General features: G+C 40.5%; 1 protein-coding gene across 3 annotated transcripts; it reads right to left on the bottom strand.

The window, feature by feature from the left end:
• Positions 1-3,347: 3,347 nt before the first annotated feature.
• slc27a6 (solute carrier family 27 member 6) lies at positions 3,348-26,419 on the bottom strand. Of its 3 annotated transcripts, XM_067483454.1 has the most exons (11): positions 25,831-26,418; positions 22,391-22,600; positions 20,956-21,114; positions 17,861-17,985; positions 15,199-15,393; positions 12,058-12,148; positions 11,762-11,960; positions 10,528-10,625; positions 10,152-10,282; positions 6,658-6,713; positions 6,448-6,533 (listed from the first exon to the last, which is right to left on the bottom strand). In XM_067483454.1, exons 1-10 carry the CDS (start codon positions 26,315-26,317, stop codon positions 6,675-6,677), a joined length of 1,734 nt encoding a protein of 577 aa, XP_067339555.1. In that variant the 5' UTR covers positions 26,318-26,418; the 3' UTR covers positions 6,448-6,533; positions 6,658-6,674. The 3 variants fall into 3 exon arrangements, with proteins under 3 accessions (XP_067339554.1, XP_067339555.1, XP_067339556.1); XM_067483453.1 differs by lacking the exon at positions 6,658-6,713 and having other exon boundaries at positions 3,348-6,533; XM_067483455.1 differs by lacking the exons at positions 6,658-6,713; positions 10,152-10,282; positions 10,528-10,625 and having other exon boundaries at positions 25,831-26,419.
• Between the last annotated feature and the right edge of the window lie 1,143 nt (positions 26,420-27,562).

Raw genomic sequence — 27,562 nt, 5'->3', positions numbered from 1 at the left:
GTGCCTCCAACAACCAGTCAAGCAGATGACATGAACGTCTGTCCACGATTGTGTTCTTATATTTTTCTTCATAAGTTCAAGGTGGAATTTGTGCCGAATGTAATGAAATTCTGAGACATTGCATTCAATTTAAAATGTAAGAGGCAGTTTTTAGGTTTAAAACATTAAAACATACTACATTAAACCAGGTTAAACTGCTTTTGTCTACAATTAAAAATTGCAATATTTGCTGCTCCTTTCGGAGCCACTGAAAGGTTTTTCCCAGAGCTGGCCCTGACCTCCCAGGGGACCTAAGCAAAATTCTGCGAGCAAGCCATACTACCTGACCCTTGAGCCCTGTAAACCATTTGCCATTGCCACATAATCACACCTGATGCCCTAGTGCTCCTACTACAATCAGCACAACAACACAACCACAACCACACAGACTGAAAACAGCCGCCTTTAAAGGACCAAGCTGCAATATCAGGGGGACAACAGAAAGCAGCATCACCAAGGTTTTTATTCGACATTGTGGAATAACTAAAAGAAAGGAATGAGGATGTGAGGGGCCTTCCTATTATTTCTGAAAGATTTCCCAAACTATTGCAAAAACTACTACTCTCCTTTCAGCTTATCCCGTAAGTTCAGTGTCGCCACAGCGGATCATTTGTCTACATGTTGATTTGGCACAGTTTTTACGCCGGATGTCCTTCCTGATGCAACCCTCCCCAATTCCTATCGGGCTTGGACCGGCACTGCACAGCTGGGGAGGGGAATGGGCTGTAAAGGGTTCAGTGTCTTGCCCAGGGACACTTCGACATATAGCCAGGGCCGGGGATTGAACCACTGACCCTGTGGTCCGTGGACGACTGCCTTTACCAAGACACCTTGATTCACGCTGTAAAAGCTGGTAACCTGAGGTGATGTATGTGCAGCCCCACCTTCCCTCTTCGGGAAAAATGCATTCGTATGTTGGCCTATCTAAACGACTGGGTTCTGGTGGAGCTCCGGAGAACAAGCAAAAAGGCAAACAGCGCTGGTTCAGGGCACATTCAGGCTCCGGGTTTCTGTGTGAACACTCAGAAAAGCTTGCTGACTCTGATGCAGCGGTTTTCATTTCTTGGTCAGGAGATTTGTTCCATCACCAGCCCGGTGGTGTCGACGGACGCTTCTCTGAGTGGGTGGGGAGCTCAATGCGGTGTTTCAGCAACAAGGTTGTCTGGTCACTGGAGCAACACAGGCTTCACAGCAACCAGCAACTCTCTGATTAGATCTGTCAACATGACAGTGGTGTCACATATAAACAGACAGGGCGGGAGTCGCTCTCTTCCTCTTTTGAGACTTTCTCATTCTCTGTTGATAAGGTGCAGTGTTCATCGGGGCAGACATCTTGTAAGGGAGTGCATCGGTCAGTGGTGGCTCAGATTTGGGAGCCCTTGTGCAGGGCCAATGGATCTCTTCGCATCCTGGGAGAATGCCCACTGCCCCCTGTTCTTCTCCATAACAGATCGCTGTGCTCCACTGGGGTTGGATGGCCCATAACTCTGATGTATGCCTGTCCCCCTGTTGTCCCCCCAAATTTTGCCAGTTCTGGGCAGGGTGCCCCAACAGTGCCGGTCCCTGATCCTGATAACCCCTTGGTGGCCCAAGATGTCATGGTATGTGGAGATAGTGAGTCTGCTGGCAGTGGAGTCTTGGAGTCTTACCCCCTTAAGGGACCTGCTGTTTCAGGGTCTAGGGGAGGTGGTTCATCAACGTCCCGAACTGTAGAATCTTCATGCTTACCTGTTGAGAGGTCCAACCCGATGGCCAAGAGTCTTCCCCCAATGTGGTTGCAACAATTCAAAGTGCTAGGGCCTCGTCCAATATAAGTTTATACTTATACAAGTGGTGCCGTTTTGAGGAATGGTGTCAGAAAAGTGGTGTTCTTCCATTCCAGTTCTCTATGGTAGATATTGGTAGATATCTATTGTCTTTCTTACAGGAGCTACTGGAGATGAGTCTTTTCTTTTGTATCATTAAAGTGTACCTGGCAGCTAGCTTGCCATATTGGTTTTGAAGAGATGTCACCTGGTGGTCATTCGTTGGCGGTGTGCTTTTTGAAGTGGGTACACCGTTTACGACCTGCAGTCAGGTCCAGGGTTCCATCTTGGGATTTACCATTGGTGCTTGAGGCCCTCTGCTTTTCTCCGTTTGAAAAATTGAGACTGTTGATATGAAATTTCTTTCAGATAAAACAGCACTTCTTCTTGCATTAGCATGTGCTAAGCATGTTTGTAACCTCCATGCTGTGTCTGTGCATCCAAACTGTAGCCAGTTTGCTACTGATGGTTTGAAGCTTATCTTACGGCTAAATGCAGCTTATATACTGATAGTTATCTCCACAGCTTATAGCTCAATGGTCTTTGAACTCAGGAGCTTCTACCCTCCATTCTTCAATTATGGGTGTGATGTCTCATACTTGTGTGTTCCCTCAGGGAACAGAGGTTATCGACATAACCTTTCATTTATTTTTTACACACTGAAACTCTATGAGCCTCAAATATTAATGGGACAATTTGTCAAGAGATGAAGCCATTCAAGCAATCGTTACACTAAACCCGGTTAATTCTCTCGGTTGCCTTTGATAAACTGTGAAAAGGTGACATTGATTTGTTAGTTTGTTAGCTAAGAGTAGGTTCACTATTTTTCCATTCTAGCTCAAAGTTTCCCTGGGAGCTGCATACACTGATTGGCTACATTAATACAACCTGCTTGTGATATTTTCCACCACGTATAACCCCAATTCCAAAAAAAGGTGTTACGATGTGTAAAACATAAATAAAAGAGCATCCAAAATCAACCTATATCTCATCAACCTATACTTAATTTACAATAGGGTTAGAGTTAACATAAACAACATATCAGACATTGAAAATTAGACATTTTACTATTCCATGGAAAATTTTAGCTAATTTTGATGGCAGCAACACATCTCATAAAAGTTGGAAGAGGGGAAACAAAAGGCTGGAAAAGTAAAGTTGCCACAAATCAAAAACAGAGGAGCATTTAACAACGAATTAGGTTAATTGGCAACAGCTAAGTAACATGACTGGGTATAAAAGGAGCATTTCAGAGAGGAAGAGCCTCTCGAATGTAAAGATGGGAAAAAGTAAACCAATCTGTGACAAACTGCGCCAAACTAAATTGTGGAACAATTTCAGAAAAATGTTCTTTAGCGTAAAATTGCGAAGTCTTTAAAGATCCCACCATCTACAGTGTATAATATCATCAGGAGGAATCTTCATAACCTTCATCACCACAGCTCTTAAAGTCTTTCACCACATGACAAACTACTACAATACACAAGAATCAGTGAATCTCTGGAGGTTTCCAGCTTTCATTTTATTTAAAACATTGAATCATGACAAAAGAAAAATGATTCAAGTCAAAGTGAAAACTGATCTCTACAGAGTAATGTAATTAAAAAATCTAACACAGAAAACACCTCACCTAAATAATCACTGCTTCAGCCTAATGGTTTCACACAGTCAGTTAAACAGAGGTCACCTGAGTGCAGTGAATGTCTTTAAAGGATTGTAGTCCTGTATCTGGAAGGTCTGGTTACCGGTGAATCTGTATCCTGGACAAAAACTACACTAAGCAATGTAGGTGGGAAATAAACATCATATGAGTTCCAAAGCATCATGTGGGGCTTGTTTATGCAAATGCTGGGAGCAGCTGCAGAGAAACCCTGGGACCTTAAGGTCATTACATCCAGCATATGAAGAGTTTTTTTTTTTTGCATGACTGAAAAACAAAAACCCAACCCCCAACGCATAACAATGGAGTCATTGAGTCACTGTGCCTAAACTCCGATGTTAGTCAGGGCTATAGTTCTCCAGATGAACACAAAGATTTGCAGTAAAGTTTAATCAAACAGTCCAAAGTGCAAAACAGATTAATCACCAAGTTCTGTACTGACACAATTGTAGAAATGTTCAAAGAAAGCATGGAAGGGTTGCCAGGTTTGAATTATTCAATGCCCAATAACCCATTTGAGTTGTCTGACTAAACTACAGAAAATAATTGGTGCATGTTTATAACATAGTGTCTGGTAAAATGTCACTGGCCACACAAGTGTTTGAAACCTAATAGCTGCTTAAGTTTCTTAACCAGCTACACTTCTGAAATGTACTTTTTGTTACCTTCACAGATTTATAAATAAAACCTTCTTGTTTTGCTTATTGTTGCTGATGAGAAATGATGGCTAAAGCTGCAATAAGCCCCATTTTAGTAAAACACAATCATCTTATTTCCCTATCAAAAACAGAAGTGAATTATTACTATTTACACCAACAATATACAGTAAACAACACTTAAAACACAACGTTCAAAGCTCTGGACAACATTTCTTTACGTCTCAGTCACTGTCTAGTGTTTACTCAAATATTACATATAACAGTTCTCATCTCAGGAATAATCATAGAGCTGTGGTTATATCCTGAAATAAGCTGCTGATATCATACACACATCACTTAAATACATTAGCAGAAAACTGCAAACACTCAAGCTCATTCCTCTCCCCTGACGCTGAATCTACTATGAAGGTACAATAAAGGTTTTCATATTTCATATTGATGCATTTGGACATGTTACCTAATGTCCTGGGAACTTTAGCAGCAGGTTTAAAAATTAAAGTAAATAAATCATGAAATCAGAAGTTTCACAGCATTAAAAAAAATCAAATGGAAATAAAAATGTGGCTGAATATCTGGGCACTTCTGGACTTACGTTGCAAAATCTCTCACAGCCAACACCATAAATTTGTTTCATAAATTCATAATAAGACTTCAATAAACATAAAATGTGAGTAATGGAGGTGTTTAGCTAAATCTAATGTAATAAAATGTGATTGGATTTTCTTAGTGAAAAGAAAATATTAAGAAGTTAAAAGCTATTTGACATGTCAGCAAACATTTTTGTTCTGTTTAGTTGAAACCATATTCTTAATTTTTTATTCACTATGAAACTTAACGGGTTCTTTCATTTTGTATGTTAAACATCCATAAATGTATCCGTTAGTGGTCAATACGGCACTTTAGTGGAAAATTAAGGAAAATAGTAATGGAGAATTCAAAAGATTGTCACACATCATTTTTAGAGGATTATCTGAACAGTCATCTGGGAGGGGGGCTGGTAACTCAGTGGTAGAGCACTGGGTTAGGATGCAGAAGGCCGCAGGTTTGAATCCCCCCCGCCAGGTGTGGCCACCTTGGTGCCGGTCCCGATCCTGGATAAAATGCAGCAGGAAGAGCGTCCAGCATAAAAACTGTGCCGAGCTCTGAAGGGACAAGCTGAAATCTGCTCATCTTTATATGAACAGAATCTCTTCATTTACACCTTAAATTTAGGTGTTTAGATTAAATGTGCAGAGTGTCTGATCTGAGTAGTTTAGAAACTGCTGATCTATGGGGATTTTCATGCAAGACCATCTCTACAGTTTGCTGAGAATGGTCTGAAAAAGAGAAAATATCGGCAGTGAGCGGCAGTTCCCTGGGTGAAAATTCCTTGTTGATGCCAGAGGTCAGAGGTTCAAACTGTTAGAACGTAACCACTTGTTACAACTGAGATATGCAGTTTGATGTAAACATCTTGACAGCATGGATCCATCCTGCACTAAGTCTGTGTTTGAGGCTGGTGCTGCACATTTTAGGCCCCTTAGTACCAACTGAGCATTGTTGAAATGTCACAGTTTACCTGAGTATTGTTGCTGACCATGTCCATCCCTTTATAATCACATCTTCTGATGCCCACTTCCACCAATATAATGCACCATGACACAAACTAAAATCATCTCAAAATAGATTCTTGAACATGACAATGTACTGAAATGGCCTCTACAGTCACTAGATCTCAATCCAATAGAGCATCTTTGTGGTGTTGTGGAACTGGAGATTTGCATCATGGATGTGCAGCTGACAAATCTGCAGCAACTGCTCAATGCTGTCACATCAATATGAGCTAAAATCTCTAAGGAATGTTTTTAGTGCCTTGCTGAGTCTACAGTCTACAGTACACTACAAAGAATTAAGGCAGTTCTGAAGGCAAAATGGGTTCCAACCTGAGGTGAATCTAATAAAGTGGCTGGTTTTATTTGTTTATATATGTATATCTAAAATATATATATATATATATATATATATATATATATATATATATATATATATAATTCATCTTTGTTTAATTAAACAGAGCTAATTAAAAGAAACAAGTGTTCATGTGTATATAGTCAAGTAACTTTTCATTCAAAACTGTCTCACTGAACCTGAGTGTGGGCTCACATGGAACAGATAAATACTACAAAAATCAGAGCTTGTGCTGGTCCCACTCTGTTACAGCTTGCGTTCTCCAGACACGATGCTCTGGTAGATACTGTGTGTTAGAGGAATGTAGCTCTTCTGCTCGTAGTCCAGTACGTAGAGAGGATCAGAGATGGTTGAGGGGTTGAAGCCACTCTGCACCAGCTGGTACTTCTGCTGCTTGAAGGTGCTCGTTAATTCGATCACCTCCTGAGGGGAAAACACAGCACCCATCAGTGTCTTTTCAGGACATCAGCAATATCAAACTGGTCTTCAGCTTGGAACAAAAACGATATCATGAACTGTACTAAGTGATTTTTAGTTGCTCTCTTACAGTCTTGCTGGAGTAGCTCAGCATCCTCTACTGTTGAGCAACTCCTGGCTGCAGGGCTGAGAAACAACACCAGTTTTCACATATCTGGCAGGTACAAAGAAGCACTGCCATCCTATCAGATAATGTCTGTGTCCATCTGATGGAAGTAGGTGAAATATTCACTGTTTCTTTTAAATGTTCTGCACTTATATAGTGCTTTTCTACCTATTGGTACTGAAAGCGCATTACACTGCTTCTTATTTACCCATTCACACTCACAATCACACACACTCACACACTGATGGGGGAGCTGCTATGCAGCTGGCCAACACTCACCAGAGGCAACTAAGTTGGGGTTCAGTGTCTTGCTCAAGGACACTTTGACATGTGACTGGAGGAGCTGGGGATTGAACCAACACCTGTGAGATTGGTAAATACTACAGAAACGCTCTACTTTCCTGCAACACAGTCGCTCACAAGCTTTTAGCTTTTGATTTGTTCTCCACCAGCTCCTGTGCTACACAAACACAAACACCAGTGTAAATTCCTGGCACGGACACGTGTGAGTGTGAGCAGAAATACAGCAGGGAAGGTCAGGGTGAGTTTTTTTAATCATTAATCAGAAAAAAAAAGCACTATTATGTATAATTTACTGCATGTTTTAGTTTAGAGGTTTCCTGCTTCTTGGTAGTGATTCTTTGTGCAGCATGCTCACACACAGACTCACACACACAAACACACTTTCTCATAGTCTAGCAGAGATTCTCCATGTGTGCACTGGGTTTTAGCTGTATGCTTAACACTCTTCATTTTGTAATTTATTTTAACGTTTCACAAGTCAAAATGGCGGCATATCAATGTTCATCTCCTCTTTATTATTACAGATGCTGTGACCCCATTTATAGCTACCTTCTTGACCTTGTTAATACCTGGCTAAAGGTTTTCCTGGCAGATTAAGCCCCTTTTTGTGAATTGCTGCCTCTCACTGGTTAACTAGTGTCAGTGCCTCGTTTGTTACCACTGTACTCGATTGTTTTAAGTTAGCTTCACTGAAAAACAAAGAGTAAAGGTTTTTTTTCACCCCACAATTACCTCTAACTAGTAAGAAGTGCATTTGTTGTTAGTTAGGATTACTATTGGATTTTACAGTGAAATACTGACTCTTATCTTCCACTAAGCCAAGGAAACAAAGGCAAACATTTACAACAGCTTCAAAGTACTTGGAGCCACTATGGAGCAAGTGAAGCAGTAGTGCAGGGAGAGGAAAGAGAAGCTGGGTAGGTGGGTTAAGGGCTAATCCTTGCTAAACCTAGCACCTGGGACAGATGTAGGTGTTTTATAAATATTGTACCGACTCTCTTCAGCTTTGGTTGCTGCTGTGACAGCTGCTGCTGAAGCTCTTCCCTGTCACCTGGAGGGATCAGGGAATCAGGGAGGTGGGGGGGGTGGGGGGGGGGGGGATGGCAGCTGACAGCAGCAAACAGAACAGGTGGAGAGAGAGCACAACGACATGAATGATCTGCTGTCAGAAATGTGACCTGATTGACCAGCACATGTTCGGGGTATTTCTTTACGTAACGTGGCTCACATGAGTTTTATTAATTTAAGGCTGTTTCCTGTAGGAAGAATATATCAGCCTTCAATTTCATCTAATACTTTTTAATCTTTGTTCTTTTCAGCCTGGGCCCTGAAGCCACACAGTAACAAATTAAGTGTCTGTCTGTTAAATGTGTTATGAGATGAATTTTGGAGAAGTTTCAGTGTAAACGCGGTGTATGCATTATCAGAGAGGTTCATTATAATTATAATAATATAATTATTATATTTTCTATACACTCCTTGACCAATTTTTGTTACTTCTGATGATAAAAACCCTCTGTACCAGCTGAAGTTGTTTTAGGGTTGTTTGCATGCTCTTATTTGCCATTTTACTGTAAGGGGATGCAAACATAACCCTAAACATAACATCATCATATTGCACAAATGCTTTTTTATCATCAGAAGACACAAAAATGATCAGGGGAGAATATAAAAGACGTTTGAGAAAAATAATGAAATATCAGTACAAAGGTTTGCTGCATTGTATGTGTAACTCCACCCTGCGTAGGTCGACAAACACTGGGATACTCAGCACAACAGGTCCTCTAACAGAAAAACTGCTCCGTCTCATCTGAAACCCACTCACTCACAGTTTGCCACGCTGCTTTGGACTGAGCAGGTCTGGAAATGTGGCCTTCACCACTGACACACACTCATGAAGCTTTTCATTGTGAAGAGCAGTTCTGCCTTGGACACACGTATGATTCCATTAGTAAACAACACAACACCACCCTGATGGACTTTTCATCATTGATGGAGGCTTCAATGACTGTGGGCCAGTCGCTCTCAGCCTGTCATCTTAAAATGCTTTGAACATCTGGTACTCACCTGCATCAAAGACAATATTCCTGCTGATATAGAGCAACATCAGTTTGCCTACTGAGCAAGACACTGAACCCCAACTTAGTTGCTCACGGTTAATGTTGGTCAGCTCATTGTTCTGTATGTGATTGTGAGAGTGTGAATCACATACACATGAATGGGTGAATGAGAAGCAGTGTAAAGCACTTTTCTACCTATTGGTACTGAAAGTGCTGTATAAGTTCAGACCATTTACTGCAGCCCCCTCGAGTGAGGCTTTTGTCAGTGCTGCCCACAATATTTTAAGATTAATATCCTTTCATCAACATCCTGTTTTTATACTCCACATTTAGATATGTGTGTAATGGCTTAATAATTACTTAAGCTTGCTAATGATATAGACGTTTGGATCTTGCAGTCCAAACGGTGTTTGTGACAGTTCTCTGGCCCCCGGTTGTATAGACCTGGTTTTAATTCCAACAAAAGTATAAACAATAATCTTTTTTACTTGTTTTTCATTTATTTTGAATTAATTTAAAATATTAATATCGGTTAATAATGAAAAAGAATAATTAATGGTTAATGCTGCCTCACAGCCTGTGTAGAGTTTGCATGTTCTACCTGTACTGTTGTGGGTTTCCTCCAGTTTCCTCCCACAGTCCAAACACATGCATGTTAGGTTAACTGGTGACTCTAAATTTGCCCATAGGTGTGAATGTGAGAGTAAATAGTTGTCTGTCTGTGTATGTCTCTGTGTATTGGCCCTGACTGGAGACATGTGCAGGGTGTAATCCGCCTGAACAGGATAACAGATTACAGAATATGAATATATGGATTGTTGAACGTATAATAATCACTGTCCACTGAGGGTTCTGCATGTGCCTCTTGATTTCTGAAAGACTTTGCTGCACCAGCCTTTGTTGATTAACTGGTTCTACTGTTTCCCCCTCAAAACAAAGTGTCAATAAAATAAAACACTATTCTGCTGTTATTTGCAAAGCTGTGAACCTCAACCTGCCCTATAAGGGTCGAACAGAGTAACACTGAATTCAACTGAACACTCTTCAGAACAACAGCAGAATACAATATGTTGTCAACACGCCTCTGCTCTTTACCTGAAGCCTGATGAAAAGTGGACGAGCGTACGCTGGGAGGTCCCTCATTGTGTGCTCAAACAGTTTCTTCCCGTCAAACTTCAGACCCGGTCTTACAGTCATGGCTGCCATTCCTGCTTTGCCCTCGTGCCCTGTGAATAGCATGGGTTCATGTAATCTGTCCTGTCTCTGCAGCTCAGTGTTTTTCATTGGTGACTTGTTAATTATGGAGAACAGAACTAGAAGCTACAACTAGAAACAGCAGGACTACACTTAGTGCATATGCTGGAGCCCATTATAACCAACTTTTATGAAAAACTAGTATGTTGAGTCTCAGTTTTCAGACACTAACTCTGATGAGCAGTGTTTGGATAACAGAGATACAATTTAAACATACCGGGTATTTCCACTCCGTACACATTGACTTCTTGGATAAAATCCACCAGCCCGAGGGTCTCTGTCACTTCTGTTGTCGCTACATTTTCACCCTTCCACCTGAAATCCGAGAAAACACTGACTCAGCAAACTCAAAACAAGCTTTTTTGAGTTTGCTTTTTCTCCCCCATGTTGATTATGATTCCTTTTTTTGTTTAACACCAGATGATTCTGTGTCCAGTGGTTTTTAGAACCGTCCTAAACACATGCATTGTCACACAAAGATAAACAGATGTAAAACGTGAGCAGGACCTGAAGCCTGTTTTTCATTCTTTGAACAATTTCTGTTGTTTGCGTGTGATTTGTTAACGAAACACCTTAAATGTCTAGAAGTTGGCACCATATAGACATCTGAATTTCACATACGCAACCTGAGACCAACCTAAAGTTTTAATGCAAAAATTTGTTTTGTTCTGTTACAGAGCTCCACTGAACACAGCTTTAAAGCATGAATCTTATTCAATCTGCTTAAAACTGAACTGAAGACACAGCCTGGACTTTTTGCTGTCCTATAGTCCACCTAGTGGCCAAAGTGGGTAACATCCTATTGTTATCTGGACACATTCTTCCTCCTGAAATAAAAATATATTTTTTTTTTTACAGATTGAGTCCAAACAAATAGTGTTTAATGTTTCACAGCTACTCATCCAAATGTGGTTCTGGGCACATTCTGACTGTGTTAAATGTGTGAAGCAGGTTTACGCAAAGAAATCAACTTCCATAATTTACACTTAATAAGTGTGTGGTTCTCATTTGATTATTTGAGTTCCCTTTATCTAGGGGTAGGACATGAGTGACGATCCAATTATGTTTTAGGTCATTTTCCTGCAGAAATAGAGAAAAATTGATAAAATGGAGCCTGTAATTACCAACAGGCTTCCAAAACAGGTGTGTGTTTGTTCGGTAAAAGACTTTGAGCTTGTGTCTCACTGCTCACACATCGCTCCTTGCTCTCAGTGATATAAGAGGCTTTGGGACGTTCTTTAACAGTGAGAACCACAACGACCAACTCCTTCCTCACACATCTCCACCCCCCCCCCCCCCCCCCCCCCCTTTTTTTTTTAAATGATGCAATGAGTGAAGTTAGACTAAGACCAAGGGGTTTAGTTACTTTAAATAACACGGGCAGGTGCTTTATAAGCCCTGGTTTGTGGTTTAAACCTGTCGGAAAAAGGCAACATCTTCTCCAGCTGTACCTGAAGGTGTCTCCCACTCTGTCTTTGAAATAGATGAAGCCCTCATGGTCTTCAGCCATGAGGTCGCCTGTGTTAAAGTAGGCGTCTCCTTTCACGAACACATTCCTCATCAGCTTTTTCTCAGTCAGCTGCTTGCTCCCAGCATAGCCGAAGAAGGGGCTAATGCTACTCACCTTGGACAGTAAGAGTCCTGTCTCACCTGAGAAGACAAACAGGAGAGAAACTCTTAAGTAAGCCCAAATACTCTAATTAAATACAAAAATCATTGAATGAAATCTCTAAAGCAGTTGCATTACCCCTTTTCACTCTCTGACAGAAGCCATGCTCATCCTTCACAGGTTCTTCTATGCCCATGTTGTACTTCACCAGGTCATATTTGAAGAGGAGCTGCAAACCAACCACATCTTGTTCAACATTTTGTTCAATTCAATTCAATTCAACTTTATTTATATAGCGCCAATTCACAACAAAGTCATCTCAGGGCACTTTACAGAATAAAGTCACTGTTGTAGCCACTACTGCCTCATCTCAGTGTCTTCAGCAAATATCTAATAAACAGGCTAATAATAATAAAAAGGCTAATAAACAAGTCACTGAAAAATGAAACATGCAACAGAGGACTGTCAGCAAACATCACAGATTCCACGAAAAGAGTGACTTACTGCCTCATTATGTGTATGCAATAGGTGCACAGGTGTTGGTTAGTTTTAAGCAGCTAAAGAATGATGTAATCAGTGTAAACATAATCAACAATGAAAAATAAGACCATTTCATTTCATGTTACAGCACTGATTATCCTATTAACTAACCCATGATGTGTCCTTTTGTAACAGTGTACACGTTAGCAGGAAAGGCAGAGACACAGATCTAATAATAGCTGAGGTCACAGATTAGAGTTAAATATATGCAGCCACTCTTTAGTAATTCCTCTGATTAACAGCGACTCCACAGGCGAGTGTTAGTGAGGCTTACAGGGAGGTCACTTCACTGCTCATCATTACTAACTGCAACATGTTCCAACGTTCACCAGCGTCATAATAGAATTGGCTCAGCACATGATTTTGAGACATGACTGTGACAAACCTCTAACCACACTGAGCTAAATTTCCAAGCTGCTTTCCAGAAGTAAGAATTCCAACTTCACGTACACTCATAATCGATAACATTAAGACCGGCTGACTCGTTTTAAAGCTAAAACATGTTGATCAGTAAATTTGTCCCATGCCGACGCTTCTCCACCACATTCATTATTACATAATGATTGTTCATGTTTGTGTTTCTATACAGAGGAGGAGACATGTAGCTCAACAGGTTTTGCAAATGCAACTTGTCTCATGACATTTAAGTCATCATGGGACATAAAAATGAGAAGCCCCCTAAGTTTAGTGCTGCCATCCTTTAAGCGCATCCTCTCCTGTATGATTGTGGTATTAGTTGCTTCTTTTAGAGGGAAAAAAGGATACATTTCAGTAAATCACATAGTTTAGATATGATTTGTGAACTAGTACTAATAAGCAAATAACAAACATAAACTATGGTGTGAAGTTTACACAAACTCCTTATAAACATGAATTATTTGCAGTGTTGATGTCCGGTACCGAGTCACTTTTTAAAGTTTTCTGTTTCTGTTCATTGGTAATTGAACTATAACATCATGTTTTTGGCAACAATGACATCATTAGTCATGTGGTGCCATCATCTGTGAGGGACATCAGTGTTACATCAGTGTGACACAGGAGCAGACATTATGAATAGGGGCTGTGTCTCTTCAGGTTTCAGATGTCTCCCACAGAGGACAGAGTTTGACAGCTCTTAAACTCGGAGCTGAGCCAGTTGGCTTGATTTGTTTTCCTCAGTTAATGTTTAGTAGATGCAGATAAGTTTTCAAGTAAACAATCAATATGGTTGTTTCTAAATAAAACAGGACACAATTACTTTGGGGTCTTGCATCTCTGAGTTTGTACAAGTAATGAAAATGCAAAAATAGAAATATCGCAGTGGGCTTTGGTTAGGGACACAAAACATGAAACCAAAGAAATACACGGTTTGTACTAGGAAGTCGATAGACGATTTGTAAGGACAAACCCGAAGAAGCTGTAGAAACTCCATGTGTCTTGTTTTTATTGTTTGTTCAGCTGTACAGCTACAATTATTACCCTCAAAACTTCAACACCCACAATGCCTAGCACTTCCAGCGCAAAGAGGAAAAACAGGAAAACGCTCACTTGTCAAACAGTAATTAGTATAACTGTAGCTACATGAGTTGTTGCTCTTTGCAGGCCCTGGACAGGTTGTCTTTATAAAATCTACAGCTGTGTACTGTCCTCTATAGACTGCTCCATCCCTCTTGAGAAAGACCCCCACACATACCTGCAAACCTCCACAATTATGCCGATGCAATTGTGGCTGATCTGTTGACCCCACATTTGCACCTCTCAGAATGTGACACCTCACATGGACCCTGTGCAGCTCCTTGTTGATGATTCTAATTTGGTACAACAGCAAGAGATGTTGCATATCTGAAACCTAAATAACTTCATTCTTCTGCGCTGTTAAACAGCTCTGTCTTGTTCGCTCACATTCCAAAACACTAACCGGCCCACAAATGTGCAGGTAAGGATGTCAATGAAAAGTTTTTGTTGAAAAGTGTAATGTATTTGTGCGGTGGTTGTATACTGTATCCACAATAGTATAAGGAAGTACATGCACTTATTTCCTTTTTTTGTGCTCTGCAACTTACTTACACAATGCAGCTAAACTGAGTAAGCCAGTTAAGGTTGACTGTATGAACAAGCTTATAAAAGAAACTGAAGATCACAAGGTTTGGTCACAGCTGTGTCCAAGGGAGGAGGTACAAAAGTGCATCAGAAGCTACTGAACAGCAGCAGTAATAATAGAATGAATCATACTACCAGTAACAGCAGGTGCAGTGTGTGTCTTTGAAATATGGACGTGATACGAAGCTGCATGACTCCAAAAGCTAAATGCCATTGATAGATGACATTCTGAATGCCAAAGATTGAATGAAAAGATTATTTTCTCTCTCCAGATGCTCAAAGGGAGAGGATTATTCCAACATGACAATGATCTCAAATACTCTGCAGAGTTTTTAAAGTCTTTTACAGCTGGAGGTGCAGCAACACCACCACTCTAGCAAAGAGGTGCTAAAAAGAATCATCCATGATGAGGAGGATCAAATCTATAAGCAAAAATTACTGCAGGCACAAAATTATAGCTCCAGGGATGTGATTTTGTTTGTTAGCTGATCCATCATGTTCCGTCCAGACCAGTAATCATTGTGTATTAAGAAAATCTATTTTATTCTGCTTTTAGAGACATTTCCTCTCACAATCAATAACGTGTGTGACCAGGGTTTGTTTCTGTGTCATGCTTACAATTAGCACAGGCCTCAAACCTTCACATCACCATGCACTCACCCTGTACATGAAGTTGGAGCGGCCCACACTTCCAATCTTGCCGATATGGTTCATGAAAACCAGGTTTCCCTCAGTGGAGCCGTACACCTCACACATCTTAATGTTTCCGAAGCGACTGTGGAACTCCCGCCAGACATCCTGCAGCATGCCGTTCCCGACTCCCATTCGCACCTTGTGAACTTTATCTAACTCTGTCTGTTGGAAGGAGAAGCATGAAATGAAAACAACAAACAAATATAAGAGGTGACAGCATCATTTCTCAAGGATTTTTGCTATTCAGGAATGTGTTCTGTCCTGATACGGCTTAAGCTGATAAATTGCAATATTCAGCAAAAGGCAGTTATGCAATGACCTTTCAAAATGCAGCTCTTAAGAAAAAGAAGTGGTGTGTGTGTGTGTGTGTGTGTGTGTGTGTGTGTGTGTGTGTGTGTGTGTGTGTGAAGAAGTGTGTTGGGCACAAACACAGAAATGCGATCAATACAAATTAGTGTAAAAACACCAAATAACTGAATCTGTTGTCAGTCTTTTACCACTATGACCCCCAACACACACACACTTTATTCGGTTTCCACAGGACTAGGAAAAGACCAAATTATGTAATGTTTGTTATGTAATGCTGCAATCCAAATTTTATCTATAAAAGTTTCATGGATTCCTAAATTAATAATGATTTTCAAAACAGACAGTTGTTTAAAACTGGCATGTTTCCTCTTGCTACGTACTAAACTCATTCTCTTCCTCTGCGGTGATGGATCAAGGCTTTGTCTTTTACTAAGACCTTTCTGGTTTGACCATAGGAAAACTGGCAGCAGCAGTAAGTGGGTAAAAAAACTCAATAAATCAATAAAGGTAAAGAAGCCAGTTTTCCTCCTGCACAATCCTCATCTAGTTCACGTCTGCCGCCAACCAGTCTGGTAGGACTCGGTTTTCCCTCTGTTTCATTTTAGTGAGCTTGTTGATCTTCAGGACAGAATTCTGCTGAAGGCAACTAAGGTAGTTATAAATATATATAAATAGTAAATTAGGAAACATAATGGTGTTTCCAGGTCAAGGGTCAAGTTGAGTCCAATTAAATAAGCATGGTTAGTGGTGCATGTGCTACTTAAAATAATCATTCATTTTTATTGGACTGAACAAAAAAAGCCCAGCTAATTTTTAATTTTATTAATTAATTTTTAAATTTTTTGCTCATGCAGGTCTACAGCAAAAAAAAGCCTAAAAACATCTTACATCTGTTTTGCCACAACAAGTCCAAAACAAGGCCGCAAAATCCTAGTGCAACTGACTTACTGAGCACATGGGAAACCAGACATTTTCATGGCTCATAGTTATTATTCCACGTGTCATACTGCTAACAGCACTCACCGTCCCTTACATTTCAACACGTTAGTGCACTTTGTCAATAGCATCTAGTGTAGCTGATTTGGTCAATGGTCTGCATTTATATTGCACTTTTCTATCTATTGGTTCTATTGGTACAGGTCGATGACTGCTCTACTTCCTGCGCCACAGTTGCCACATCTGGGCTCTGGAGGTAAAAAACGAGTGCATGATAATAACACAGGTCCCTCACCATGTAAACCCACTAGAGGGCCCTGGAATAAAACCATATCTGCAGGTCCCAGATAAGCAACTACTCTGACAGGAATATAACAGAATAAGAAACATGTTTATAGCAGGGCCACACAAGCAGTGGCCAAAAGACTAACAGAGACAGCTCACAAATGTATTTGTGTTTTTCGTCATGAGTTTTATTCATCACTGTGTGTAATGAGAGCATACAAGCAGTAATTAGTAATGACGCTTGTGCTTATGTGTCCTACATGTCCACATCTTGAATTTCCCAATCAGTGGTCAGGGCAGCTATGTCCAGCCTTCTACCCACGCAGCCAAATAACAGAGGGAGAGTGGACAAAGAGGACTTTGATTCTGGCCGAAGGACAGGACTAGCTCTGCCCTCACACTGTGTGCTTGTCTGTGTCCACAATGGGAGGACACAAACTCTAAAACAAAGACCCTGCTTATCCATCTGCCACCGTTTTCCACAAAGTTACTTGAACTATTCACAAGTAGCAGTGAGTGTGAAAGACTGTCTCTACCTTCCCACCCTCCCTCACCACATCATTAAGTGACAACACATGCTGATTATCTGGACCTTTTTGCAGCCTGCTGCACTTTGATGCAAGCAACATGACTCAAATAAGTTGGGACACGGGCAACAAAAAACTGGAAACATTGCGTAATACAAAATAAATAAATATTATACAAAGAAAATACCATATATAAACAAGGACACAATGCCCTCCACAACAAAGACAAGAGGGACTTTCTGTCTTGTTTTCTTTACCCAGTGTCGCAATTCTTTTAGAAACTGAGTTGTATTAAATGTTTCTGCCCACACTAACTAAAAGCTATAAGTGTGAGACAAACATAACCACAGGCCCTACATGTATTTACGTATATTCTGAACCTGACTAATGACTGATTTCTGTTTTACACCATTAGCCTGGTACAGTGCGTGGCTAAATAAACTAAATGAATCACAAAAGACTAAAGCGTGATCCTCTGGCAGCCTGTCTACAATCAAATTTTATCCAGTAAATTATTTTGCGTATAGCAAAGAAGGGAGTTATTAAGCTTAAGAGCTGATTGTCAGTGTTACCTTAGGCTGGTTGCAAAGGTATCTGCAGAGTTCACCGATGTACTGGAAAATAGTCACATCATATTTTCTACAGTCATTCCAGAACTGGGAGGCTGAGAACTTTTTCTTCAAGACGCAGGTCGCACCTGAAACAATGTCGTTTCATTTACTATTAAAGGGTGAAATGGCTCAAAACATGGTTTATCTACTCAATAAAAACATGAATAACGGACAAGAAATCATGTACTTTAATTATGTTGTACAATGTACTGTATATGTTGAACATTTAATGAAAGGTAATGAAAGATGTTAATGTGGAGCACTGGCCCCTGTATTGTTGGCCTCACTGGTTTAAGAAGACCACCACACTAATGTCTCAGCATGTTTCAAACAATTCCTTTTCATACAAAGTCTTGTCTGAACACATTTAAAGGCAAAAGTGTTTGAAAATGTTACCAGTGACCACAACCCACTGTTTTTATTGGTCATGAAACCTGGTGACTCAGTGAAACCTTGTTACATTTGATCCCCAAAATGCATTTCTGTGCATCGTAATAAACCCAGTTTAATTGAATTGAATTATTTTGGTGTGTGTTTTGGAGCAGACTTACAGCAGGCACAGAGATCGGAGCTTTACATCAGTGAAAAGTGTGTAAAAAGTCAGTTAGCAGTGTAAATCAGCTCCTATTACTATGGTGGACTCTCCACAAGCCCCTGTGCAGTTGCACTGGTAAATGTTCTACACTTACACAGCACTTTTCTACCTGTTGGCACTCAAAGCACTTTACACTGCTTCTCATTCCCCCATTCACACACCGATGGGGGAGCTGCCTGGTACAAAACTCACCAAGATCAACTAAGTTGGGGTTCACTGTCTTGCTCATGGACACTTTGACAGCAAGGTGGGCCGGGGATCGAACCAACAACTGCGGGATTGGTGGATGACCGCCCACCTTCTTGCGCCACAGTCGCTCCACTGGCTGCTCTGCTTACATACATTTTGACCTATTGGCCCAAACTATTTCCAGACCACAGTGAACTGTAATATTTAAGACTCTTACTGATCAAACTAACAGAGTTTTCCACTTAGTTTCCTACAATCATGGGAAAATCACAAGTAAGTAATGCACCAGGTCAAAAAACTCCTCACAGTCCTCTGAACTTCAACCCACTTCACTCATTCATGACCTCTCTGCTCAGTTGGGACAAACAGGTTGGGACACGTGTCTGTATTCAAACAATGATTCCTGAAGCACAAGAAGTTTCCTAGTGATGTTGTTCAAAGACGAAGTGTTGTGTGTGATGTTGTTTTAGCCCCAAAATGAATCTACTGTAAATAACAAGGACACACTCATATCCTGTAAGGCTTCACAGAGAGCTTTATGTTATTTTGGGTGTCCTACAAGCTCATCTTAGTCCTAAGATTTCATTCTCTGTGTCCAACTGTCTTTTCCTTTCCCAAAGGTCATGTTCTCTACATAAACCTGGGAGCTTGAGGCTCCTTCATAGTATCTTAGCTGTTCCTAGGACAGGGTTCTCAGATCCTCCTGAAAAAGTTGTGGCCAAACCATTAGAACCACCACTTCTTATAATGCACTCCGATACAACTCCACCACCCAAACTGACCTCAATAGTAATCAGAGAGTAGATTGATCAACTTTCTGACACTTTCAACCTAAAAACTTATTAACTTATAATCTTGTAAATGTTGAGTTCAATGCAGCTGCTCTACTGGATTGTATTAGATTGTACACGTGGTCATAATGTTATGTCTGATCCATGCCCCCTGGACAAGTGTGTACAAAGGTAAAACCATTTCAACAGGTCACTGGCCTCAACATGTTTGTTATCGCAACATGTCGGGACCTTCTTCTCTACCAGTAATCGCCATTGGACTGTCATCTTTGTCAACAAGGGTCCATCCTCAAAGTTTAAAAAAAACAAATCAGGGCAGCTGATTCAAACTTGGTGCTTATACAAAACTATTTTCTAAATTCATCTTTCTCAGTTCTCTAAACTCAAATACAAACTCCTTCTATGAAGGAGGAAAACCACAACAACAATGAACTTATGACCAGTGTCCAGTTCTGCTCTAAAGCCTCTAATTAAGCTGCTAGTTGAAGTGAAACAGCAGGTCCTTAAAGAGAACGTGTAGTTTAGCAGTTACTCTGTGAACAGTGGACTGAATACCAGGTTGTCAGGTTCACCGCATATGACAAGTCAAAACATGTGGCTGGGCTAAATTTAAGCTTTAATGTCAGTTATATACGTCATAGTCAACTATAAAAGTGTAAAAGTTCTCCTCCTATGCACTGAGACTCCCCTTTAACAATATTCTGTGACCCTCATCACTATCAGAGGAAAATGTATTCAATTATTCCATATAAGATTTTAGGTTTTAGTTGATGCAGAATGAGAAGAGCTCTCTGTAACATATTATAGCCAGTGTGTGTGACTCCAACTACATCAAGACTACAGCAGTTGATCTAAGGCAGGTTTTTAGGAGGTAATGTCCTAACACATTTGAGGGTTTTCTGATTCAAATCTGCTACTGAAAATATTGTGAAAACAGAAAAACTAAAATTCTCTCTCTGTCTCTGCTGTAACAAACGTCAGAGGACTGATGTGTTGGCTCTGGTCTGAACAAACAGAAAGCAGCTTTGATGGAGCTCAGGACTCATCCTGAGGACAGCTACTTTCTTTAATCAGACTGTGGATCAGGACAGCAGTCGTGCACCAGTCGCAGGGTCAGTAGTATGATTCCCAGATCCTCCTGTCAAAGTGTCCCAAAGCGAAATTCTGAAACCCAATTTAGTGGCTCCTGGTGGGTCAGGAGACCCACATATGTGTATGTATATGTGTGTAGTCCATTCACCATTTCTGTTCATGAACTTGACTATAATTATTGAATATGTAAAACAGCCCTCAGCTCCTCTCTTAATCACAAAAGAGGGAGGAATAGTATATTTAACATCAAGTGGGGATTTATTGTTGCCTGACATGTAACTGTGAGAGCCAGTGACAAAATGATAATAATTTACAGTGATGAAAGAAATTCATTAAATAAAATCTATTAGCATCAGCATCAGGTCATGTAGAGATGTTGTGAGGCCTACCTAGCTCTATTACCCCTCCTATACCGACCAGCGAAGCGGCGCTGTGGTAGAGCGGCAGAGGAATGTACATAATATCATCTTTCGATGCTCCATATCCCCAAAGACCTGCTGCCGCCTTCAGACTCTGGAGGTGAGTGATCACTGCAGCTTTAGGAAGCCCTGTGAAAACAACGAAATCCAAATAAACACACTCCAAATATATATAAATATAACACACACACGCACTTTAAATTCAATGTCTGCACTTCCACATGGGGACTTCGTATTGATATCTGTCACGATGCAACATGATGCTGCATTTCAACTACAATTGGACTAATATCGTACCAGCTTTGTGACAGTAAGGTTTCTGACTTTATTAGTGATTAATCATTAGCCAGATGTCCTCTCTCTGTGGGTTTCCTCTCACTCATCCACTCCATGTGATGAAGATGGTAAAGACAGCAGCATTGACAGAAGGCAAAGCACTTCTGCTTTGACAGACACATGATGTCCAGAGGAAACAAGCTTTTAGTGTCCTTCTGCAAAGCCTGATCTCATGGTTTCAGACAGTCCATGATGGCTAAGGGACACATCTAGATCTTCACATTTATGGACGTAAACCAAATGACACTATGTTGAACCAGCTGAAACATCCAAATGAGACACAGAATTGAACTGTGACAATATACAAAGGCCAATTTGAACTAAGGCTGTTTTTAGCTAAAAACCAGTTAAACTATTATACTATTTAAACCTCCCCAAGCATAAAGGACTGTCTGTCAAGATAAGGTGTGATACAATTATGTAAAGGATGTGTTGCAGGGCTGCTGTTTCACATAAACCATATGACTATAAAACAATTAGCTGGATAAGTGGATAAGTGGATTGTTTCACATAAAGAAATAGATTTCTTATACTTCCTATATCCTGAATAATAGTCAACATCTATCCACATCATAATTATATCCATCACAATGATGATCAAGGTTAAGACTAACTTGAGTTAAATTGCATGTTATTAAATCTGCATGGGCAGTGGTGGAGTGGTTAGTGCTGCTGCCTAACAGGTTGAATCCGCTTTCTGTGTGGCATTAGCATGTTCTCCCTGTGTTTACAGGCGTACTCCAGTTCACTCCCACACTCCAATGACTGGCCTTAGTTCGGCGTGTCACAATGTGTATGTGGAATTGTTTAAAGGTGGCAAATACAGATGAAGTAAGTAAAGTCATAAGTAACATTATTTTTGCTGACGAATAATAAGTAGTATAATTACTTATTATATCAGAACTGCGTGAGTTTAGAATGTTTTTTTCAGTAACTTGCTCAACAAGGTTATAGGCATGATCATATGTTAGCTGCCACTACAGGGGCAGGGCCAAGGGGGGACAGGGCTGCCACTGGTAACTAACTGAAAAATGAGCTGTGTAGCAACTATAGAGAGCAGGAGACTCACCTGTGGTCCCAGAGGTGAAGATGTAGAGGGTGGGGGTTTTAAGGGAGGTAGTGGCTCGTAGCACCGCTGGCACAGGCTGGTCTGAGGCAGCATCAACCTTATCCAACAGAGTGTGCACCTGTGTGTGCTCACTGCTGCTTTTCATGGCCCACACCTGAATGTTTTCCTCCAGCAGTTTAGTTAGGGTGCCGTCCAGACAATTCACTAAATCTGGGACATGAAGACAGTCAAGGTGCGTTTCATGAAACAGGATCTTTTATGGGATTTTTCTTTTCCATTATATATGGTGAGCTGTTGTCGTGCATGATTTTCAAAGCTGTTTACAATTAACCACACAGGCTCAATGCTGGAACTACTGCCAAAGGTGCATCTACTGAATTCTGACTTGAAGGGGGTGAATAGCTCAATTACATTGACCCTGATTTAGTTTTTAAATAAATAATAATAATTATAAATTAAATGATAAAAGGTGTATATGTACTGTATATCTAAATCTAATATATTAGATACCACATGCTTATGAAAGGATTGGGCAGCTAGTACTAATGTTGGATAGTGAATGGGGAGAATTTAAAGACGGACCTGTTATCAATAGGTCTTTGTAGGTGTCTGATATAACACACTGTGCTAAATGGTGTCATAGACCTTTAAGTTCTGATGTAACCCAAAGGACACAGGAACACACAGAAAGAACACAGCAGTGTGACACTGTGCTTTGTTGGTCATTATTGTTCATTCTGTTCGTGCTGCAGGACTAACACAATGCAGCAGGATGGTGAGGGGAGGAAATTAGCACAACAGACTCTGTTTCAACTGGATTTGAGCTGCATTAATGGCAGCAGAACCTGATGAATCCACCTGACAAATCATAAGTCCAACAGCAAGCAAACTATTGAGAAGGATTCCTAGTGGCTTCAGAGACAAAAACTGAAATCAAATTTCATGGTTATGGTGACAAGGTTGATGCCATGAGTCAGATTTAGTTCATTAACCCTTGAATTATAATAATGAGATTTTTTTTCACTAATTTTAATCAATAAGCTCGAATAAGCTTGAATGTGTTTTGAACTTGAAAGTATGCTCATTCATGTCTTCGCATGCCAGCAGCAGAATGGAAAACCATTCAAAAAGTTTTTTTACCTCCATCTCTGGGGTCAAAACACACTTAAATTTGCATGATCTTCGAGGCTCTTAAGTAAGACCCACGTTTGTACCCACAACTGTGGTAAACAGAAAAACATGCCCGTGTGAAAACACTGCTTCTATATAGCACCACAAGAACTCTAATCAGGTTTGCACTGTTCCAGCTATTCCATGAAGCCTTCTCTTGTTGTGCTGGGGTTGGAGTGAGGACAGTGTCCCTGATCAACCTCATGTTTGTTGAGCTTTAGCAATGAGCTGTCACATGGCTGCAGCATGGTGAATCCCATTAACTTTACAGGCAGGATTCTTGCATTAAAGCATGACTTGCAGATGACTACGGTTTAAAGAAAATCATCATTAACATTACAAATATGACACAGTATATTCTGTTACAATATGTTTGCAGCTTTCCAGAGTCCCATAATAAGTAATCTGTCAGTTACTTCACTGGAGCTCGAAAAAGTTCACAGGTGTACTTGAAAGCAACAGTGGAGAGGAGGAACATTTGGAGAGAGGGCTTCATTACTGGGCACGAGTGGAGGGACTGTGTGAGGTGAAACATTGAAAACCAGGATGTGAAAGGTTGAAAAAATATGACAAGAATCTAAAAAAATGTGAAAATGATGGTTATAAAACAAAAAATAATAATGCTAAAATAGCATGATGATTCAGATCCCACTTCTAACCCTGTTTTCACAAAAAGGGAGCCAGGGCGAGCAGCCAATCACCTGGCTTCTAATAAAATATTATTAATGTGCTATTTTCAAATGTTTAAATCCAATTTCTCAGTTTTAAAACCATAATAACCCATATCATAGTCTACAATTTTTGAGGTACTAGTACCTCAAAATGTGTGTTGGCAAACAAAACTGACCTCCTTATTTTCTGCTGGGCTTGGGACTAGCACTGCGCTGCTGGGGATGGGTGGTTGGGGGTTCAGAGTCTTACCCAGGGACACTTCCACATGTGGTTGGGAAGAGCGGGGCAGAAACCTCCAAGCTTATGGCCGGTGGCCGTCCACTCTACCAAGTTAGTCACACCCACCCCACTTACACTAATCTTAAATATTACAAATAAAATATCTACTATGGAAAGTAACTGTTATTTGTGAGGTATATTTGCCCTTCTGTCGGTTTCTAAAACTGTGTCAATAACTTGGTAACAAATAATGCTGCAGCGACATTAGTATCATCCCATTCCATTACAGTTTTTATGAGTCTATGAAAATTTTAAAAAAAAATGGACAAGTGGGGGAAAACAAAAGACAGTTGTGATCAGGACAAAAACAAGTCTGCACCACTTTTTTGTCCTAATTCTGCAGTACTCTCAACCAACAGTACCTGGAAATGCTAATTCAAAATGTGACAGACCATAATGTGACAAACTAAATTAAGCTATTCATTAGCTTCTGCAAGGTGGATTTATCTGTGAACAGATGAATATCTAAACTCTTTAATATTCTTTTCCAATTTACTGTCAATTAATAGTTTTCAGTCCTAAGACGAGATCTCTCTTTTGTGTGTGAGCCTTGGTTCACTTGTGAATTACACTAAACAAAAATATTTTTGTATTTTTTTAGGTCAAATTAGCAGGACAGACAGCTAAAATCTACAGCTCCGCATCTGGTTTGGCACGTTGAGATTTTAAAGACGTTTGTACAGTGAAAATAATACTGAAGTTAGGATCATCTGGATTATTTGTCTATGTCAAATTCTAGATTTGATTGAAGTCACCAGGAAGAAATCCGAATTTAACACATTTGATTGTCAGACTGTCAATGATGAAAGAAGATGAGTAAAGTTAAATAAAAGTACAATTATAAACAAATATTCAAATGAAAACTGTGTGCATCAAGTAACTTAGGACTGAACATTGTAAATTTCTGCAGAAAAGTTTTTTTATGAGCCACTTGAGCAAAAGATATGGACAAGAATCAAATGCAGCTGTATTTAAAATACACAGGTTTAGGCATATTAATTAAATCTTAGTAGAGAACCAGTACTTCCGATAAATGTCCTTGTTGTTTTATGTATTATTTAAAAGAAAATTCTTTGCCATGTTTTTTTACCTTTAAAATGTTTAAACAAATCTGGACAACAGTACATTTATGTTATCAACAGCATCAGATTCATTAGGCTGCTGTTTAAAACACTGCGTCTGATTTGACCACTTGCACATCGGGGACATTTTAATTATTGTGCTCAGTACTTCAAGAATTTAAAGTGTATTAGCATTTGTATACAGGTACATGCACTTTTACTAAGCTTGTGTACTCGGGGGACACGAACGAGCTTTACCTGAACCAACGATCAGAGTTTTGGCCCCGCAGCAGTTCAAGCAGTGCAGCAGAGACTTGGACTTGACGTTGGTGTTAAGAAAAGCCACCGGGCAGCCGACCTTCGCCAAGCCGAACCAAACGCACAGAAAGTCGGGCTCGTTGCTCATGAGCAGGGCAACGCAGTCTCCTTTCTTAAGGCGGACTCTGTCCAGGAACACATGGGCCAGTTTGTTGCTGCGCTCCTCAATGTCCCGGTAGGTGTGGACCCTTCCATCGTAGATCACAAACGGCTTGTTGGGGATGCGCCGCGCCTGCTGGATAAACCTGTCCAGGACCGTGCGCACGCTGGAGGTCAACTTAAACAGCTCCAGCTTCACACCGTATCTCACCACCTTCAGCAGAAAGAAGACGTCTATCCAAAAGTACGGGAAGCAGAGTCTCTGTAAAACATGAGCGGAGAAGAGACCGGCGGCCAGCGCTGAGAGCCAGCCCACAAACCAAGTCATGTCTGTGACTGAGACACAGTGGCGAGGACACGGCGAAGACAGCCGGAGACACTTAGAGGAGAAGCGCGCGCTTCGTACTACACACGCTGCTCCACGGTCCAGGGGATAAACACTGAGCGTGTGCGCTACGCAACGTTAAGGCAGGAAGGTGAAGAGTGCCACCTTCAAAATAAAAGATGACAGTGTGGCAGGTTCCATGAGATCGTTATTGCCCTTAACAATAAAGGACAGCAAAGGCCCAGACGAGAGGGGGGACTGGTCTGAGTGGGGCCCTAGGAAAAACTGTATGCCCCATAAAACCACTAAGATCATTAAGATATGGAAAATACGATAAAATACTCATTGCACTGCACTGCACACTGCACGCTTGGTTGGTTGGGCAGGGTCACACCTGGTGGGGTGGGATTCGAACATGCAGCCTTCTGTATCTCAACCCCATGGTGTACTACTGATTCACCAGACCCGTTCATGTTAAATGTCAAATTAAACAAAAGAAAATGTGATACCAATGGAAGTTTTTCATTATTCATCTGTATCTTCACCACAATTACAGCTACATTAGCAGCATTTACTTTAATATATTTCATTGCTATTATGTCCACTTGAAATCATATGCCAGCAAAAACTGTGTATGTGGAACAAATAATTATTTAGGTTGTAATTACCCTATAGTGAACTCCTAAATTAATAATGGACTAAATCAAAATGACAGAATCATTCATTTAAATCGCCATCCTACTATTCTTTTTGAAATTATGTCCCACTGCATTTGTCTTGCAGTTGGACTTATGAGCAGCAAGCTGATCACTTTGCTGCTTAGTTGTTTGGCTTCTCATTTTCACACAAAGACCGTTTTTCTATGTTTTATATTAGACTTTGTACAATGATCAGTAGAAACAATACGTGCACCCTATTTAAAACAGGACAGTTTGAAGCCTGTGGATGCAGTTGCGTCCCTAATATGAGCATTTTATTTTGAAGGGCAAACTCTCTCTGCTGTCTGATTTCTTCAGGCAACTTGGTGGAAGTGAAATCACGTGACAGTTTTTGTGGCAGGAAGTGGGAGAACTTTCCTGCTCTGGTTGAAAAAGAAAACAACAACGAACAAAGAAAAAGACAGATAATCGAATAGGCTCATTAAATGAGACATTTCCGGCAACAATGCATCACGGGGCAAGCTTCCTGTCCGCGAGTTGCTCTGACTTCGTAGCCATCGAGAGCGTAAAATGATCAGGTGCTGCAGGG

Source organism: Channa argus, chromosome 18 (assembly GCF_033026475.1).
Source record: "Channa argus isolate prfri chromosome 18, Channa argus male v1.0, whole genome shotgun sequence".
Classification (NCBI taxonomy): Eukaryota; Metazoa; Chordata; class Actinopteri; order Anabantiformes; family Channidae; genus Channa; species Channa argus.
This window is presented reverse-complemented; position numbering and strand designations above follow the sequence as displayed.